Source organism: Echinops telfairi, unplaced genomic scaffold (genome assembly GCF_000313985.2).
Source record: "Echinops telfairi isolate 266 unplaced genomic scaffold, ASM31398v2 ScPeMD7_7400;HRSCAF=8409, whole genome shotgun sequence".
Classification (NCBI taxonomy): Eukaryota; Metazoa; Chordata; class Mammalia; order Afrosoricida; family Tenrecidae; genus Echinops; species Echinops telfairi.
The window spans coordinates 47,136,058-47,140,859 of NW_022111300.1; the positions used below are offsets into that span (position 1 = coordinate 47,136,058).

The following is a 4,802-nucleotide window of genomic DNA, read 5'->3' on the forward strand; positions in this document are numbered from 1 at the left end:
ACTGTGACTGGAACGCATCTCCAACCCATGGACATGAAGGTTCCCTCCCTAGGAGCCCCGGCCCCCCAGACTCCTTCAACGCTTTAGTGTTGAGTTTGTCTGCATACACTCTCTTCCCAGTTCTGTTTCCCACACACCCCCCAGTGCTGCGAATGGAGCACAGAGCTGATCCATAAGGGGCAGCCAAGTCCTCCATCGAACTTACACACTGGACTCAGCCAGAGTCCAAAAATGAGCCCACTATTGTTATCATTTCCACATCTTTTTAAGGTAGATAAGTAGGTAGGTAGACATATGACAGAGGTATTTGATTCCTAAGATGTTTTTTGATTCCTAAAATGTTTGATTTATTTTGGTCATTATCAAAAGGCAATGATGAGCCAAAGGCTGTGTTGTGCTCACTGGTTACTAAGAACTGACCAGGCAAGTAACTCACATTTGTGTGGGTGTGTGGGTGTGCGTGTGTGTCTGTTGGAAGTGAACTTGTATGTCACCAAAGAATCAAAGTCTGCTTCCATTTTACTTTTCTTCCTAAACAGAACCATTCACCCCATGTTGAGATCTGAGGGGTTAGGAACCTGGAGGGTGTTTAAGGCTGTGATCAGTTCTGAATCTTCAAAAGTACAACAAAAGAAAACAAAAATATAGACACTAGAGCGAATGGTTGGTTGGGCAGGTAGGTAGGTAGGTAGGTTGGTAGGTAGGTAGGTAGGTAGGTAAGTAGGTGGACACAAGACAGGCAGAGGTGCTTACATCCTAAGATGTTTGCTTCATTTTTGTCGTTATCAAAAGAGCTATGAAAAGCCAAAGGCTGCGTTGTCCATGCAGGTCACTACGAACTGACCAAGCAAATAAATCCTCCGAAGATACAGGGGCATGCTGAGAACTTGGAAGCCAGCTTAGATAGGGGGTTCTCCCACGGACACCTGACCACACACTCATCAATAATTTCAGGCTGCCCCTGCAGGACTGTATCTGGCCGCTAGCAGGTCGACTCCAGCAGGTTTCTCTGCCTCTTTCCTCAGGTACCTCTGTTATCCAGGTGACGGCCACTGATGCGGACGACCCAACCTATGGCAACAGTGCCCGGGTGGTGTACAGCATCCTGCAGGGCCAGCCGTACTTCTCGGTGGACTCCAGAACAGGTACCAGCCCCAGCAGTCCCAGGACTGCTTTGCCCCTAATCATTCATAGCAACTTTGTGTGAAGGGCCCTGGGCCTCCTTCCCAAGGACCTTCCACAGAGCTCCTGACCCGAGAAGCTGCTGGAAGCTTTGGGCCTGCCCCATGAGTCAGCACAAGCTACGCAAAGAGGGTGCATCGTGTCTGATGGAGAAGCCAAAAGACCGCCTATACAACAGCCTCTGCTCACTGGCCTCCCAAAGTCCTGTGGTGCTCTTGATTCCCTGACAAGCTCTCAGAAGACCTGAGGGGATTAATTCGCTAACCCGGACATGCGACAGCACTAGAATCATGGGTTTGGGAACTAGAAAGGATTTTGGGGGAACTTGAAAGCTAACAAGGTTCATCTCATGGTGGGCAAGCCCCCCTGGACACATGATCAGACATGCTTTCCACAGAAACTGCCCTGCACTAAGCAGAGGGCAAGGCCCGAGTGGATGGTTGCTGGGCAGGTTCGGATGAGAGAAAACAGAGTGGTGTGCACTGAGCTTGGCCTCTGAGCAGGCCCTGCATGGGCAACTTTAACAAGGAGTCCAGACAGCGGGGTGGGCTTTCCTGTCCAGGAGGGAACAAACCAAGAGAACTTCCTTCACATTTACCCAGGAGCATGGGCTAATGGAGCCCTGGTGGCATAGTGATTATGCATTGGCCTACGAACTGCAAGGTCAGCAGTTCAAAACCTCCACTTGCTCCACAGGATAAAGATGAGGCTTTCTACTGCCAAAGAGTTACAGCCTCGGAACCCTCCAGGGCCAGTGTGTCCGTCTGAGTAAACTAGGGAAACAAATCCACAGGAACTCACAAAGCAAGAGATAAGAGAACTACAAGGGCGAGGTTCACGGAGCCATTTATCTCTCTGCCCTTCAATTAAATTGCCCTTCAATTAATCCTGCATGTGTTTCTTGGCTAGGTTGGCACAATAAACCCTAACTAGCACAGCAGTTCTACCCTATTCCTAGAGCGTTGCTAGGGTGAGGACTGGCTCAAGGACAGTGAAGAGATACAGGGACTGAAGGGTTGGTTTGTTTGCTGGAGGTCCAGGGTCAGACAAAGAGTGAGCAAACTCAGTTGCCTACCCCAAAGGCAGGCTGGTTAGGTCTGCCCAGAGCTACTGGGTAAGAAATTCCGCTCCATCTACTTCCAAGAAACCACAGAATTGAAAACCCCGAGAGACCATTCTACCCTGGCTACGTGGAGTGCCTGTGAGTCAGAATGACTTGATGACAGCGGGTTCTGAAACGGTCTCCCTGAAGGATCTCCAGCCCTTTGGAGGTGGGCAGCATCATTCCTGTATCACCATCTTCGGGCACCACCAGGCAATCTCCCTTTCAACGGACATTCTTGAACATCATTGCGCTTGATCCACCCATCTGGTGACCTTGGGGATTTGAAACAAACACCCACTGCCGTTGAGTGGATTCCCACGCACAGCAACCATACAGGACTGGATAGACCTGATGTCTAGGGCTTCCGAAGTTGTGGATCCTTCCAGGAGCAGACGGCCTTCTTAGCCAAGCGTCCTGCTGTAAACTTGAAGTAAATGAGCCTTGAACCCTTGCCTGGGATTGCACACACAGGCCAACTCCTCTAAGTCAAAGGGTTAAATGGGAGTCCGTTATCTCCCACCTCAGCAGGATCAAAACAACACGTTGGAATGGATTTTGATTTTAGACCCCTCTGGCTAGCAGTAGGAGCCCTGGTGGTGGAAAGCCAGCAGTATGAACCCACTGGTGCTCCGCGGAAGAAAGACCAGACTGTGTTCCCGTAAAGAGTGACAGTCTCGGAAACCCACCAGCACAGTTCTCATCCTTCCTATAGGTCGCTATGAGTCAGAATTGACTCAATGGCAGTGTGTTTGGACTCTGGAGCTGATGGGCTGCTAATGACAAGGTCAGAGGTTCAAACCCACCAGCTGCTGCAATGGAGAAAGTTGAGACTGGCCCCATGACGAGTTACAGCCTCAAAACCCTACAGGGGCAGTTCTCCTCTGTCCTATATGGTCGCTATGAGTGGGCATCGACTTGGTGGCCAGTGAGTTTGGTTAGTTGGTTTGTCATCTCCCTGCAGTGACACTTCTGCCCTGGGGAAGTTCAGCCCTGATGCATGTAACACACAGGGCACCCGCCTCTTCGGGGGATTCGGGAGCACAGAGGTAAGCAGAAGGTAACCAAATGGAAGGCAAACCTAACAAAAGGGATATTGGATCAGAATCCCACCCTTACTTGCAGGTGTCTGGGAGGCAAATGGGAAAAAGCCACCTAGGAATGAGTTACCTAAAGAAAAGGCATCCACACTGTAAGGGATTTCGGGGTCTAAAGAAAGAAAGATCGGAAAGGGGTTCCCGCGAACCCCAGATTTGCAGACATGCAAGGCTTTGTTTTCAGGACGCCAAGCCCGGTTTTCTGGGATGAGTCTATGCAGCATGCATCCGCGGGGACTGGGTCCGTCCGAGGGGTGCTGCTGCCACCTGCTGCTCCACTCCGATACTGCAGCCCTCGGAGCCCGCCGCGGCGCCCAGGTGGTGAGGTGCGGCAGCATAGCTGTGCGGGATTTGCCTCTTTGCAGAGGGGATTCTGACCTTGTGCAAGTTTAGCACAACATGTGAGACGTGCATTTCGGCTTTATATGTAAAGAAGCATATACGCAGTCGTTTGAAAATGAGAGCGTGGGTTTGGGTTGGTTTGCAAAACCAAAGCGCTTGTGTCCTGCAGGTGTCATCAGGACGGCGCTGATGAACATGGACAGGGAAGCCAAAGAGTACTATGAAGTCATTATCCAGGCCAAGGACATGGGCGGGCAGCTAGGAGGCCTGGCTGGGACCACGACGGTCAACATCACCCTCTCGGATGTCAATGACAACCCTCCGCGCTTCCCGCAGAGTGAGTACCTGACCTGTGAGCTTGACTCCCGCCAGGAGCGCTGCTGAGGTCCAGCTAACTGGAAAGGCCTGTGGTCCCCGCTTATGTCCCATGATGCCTGCACTCCTTCCCTGGCACCTAACCATCGCCCTTCGGAGCCCCAACTCACCACAGCACCCCAACTGTGGTTCTCGGACCATTTTTGATGACCACCTCCCCTAGGAGCTGTTAGTACTGCCTGAATAAGGTAGGGGGTAACACACTCACCTAACCAAAAGGCAGGGGGTTTCAAAGCCACCCAGAGATGCCTCAGAAGAGAGGCCTGATGATCTACTTCTGAAAGCCATCGGAAACCCTACGGCACAGTCCTGCCCTGCCCCACATGGTGGGGTGGCCGTGGGTCAGGATCAAACATGGTGGCAAGTGTTAGGGGGTCATTTTAAACATCTGTTCCTCATCATCAATCGTCACCCCACCCCCACCCCACCCCCCACACACTACAAACTGAGGAATGATGGGGAGTACAGTAGACATCAGACCATCACAAATCAATGGAATAGCTTAGCTTTTTCCCACTCCCTCCCAGAACAAATTGTTGCCCTCTAGGGGAAGTCTCCCTGCCCTTTGGTCATGCATGTCAGAGCCATAGTGACACCTTGCTGATGCATCAGGCTGCTAACTGCGAGGTCAGCAGTTTGAAACCCCCAGGGACTCCACAGAAGAAAGACAAGGCTTTCTGTGCCCATAAAGATGTACCGTCTCA

General features: G+C 51.5%; 1 protein-coding gene across 1 annotated transcript in view; it reads left to right on the forward strand.

Annotated features, from left to right (window-relative positions):
- The window catches only part of CDH20 (cadherin 20), a 264,681-nt gene that overhangs the window by 209,697 nt on the left and 50,182 nt on the right, over window positions 1-4,802 (forward strand). The window contains exons 4-5 of the mRNA XM_004703023.2: window positions 1,026-1,145; window positions 3,893-4,060. Coding sequence (XP_004703080.1) covers window positions 1,026-1,145; window positions 3,893-4,060 — 288 coding nt within the window. The remainder of the gene's footprint in view (window positions 1-1,025; window positions 1,146-3,892; window positions 4,061-4,802) is intronic.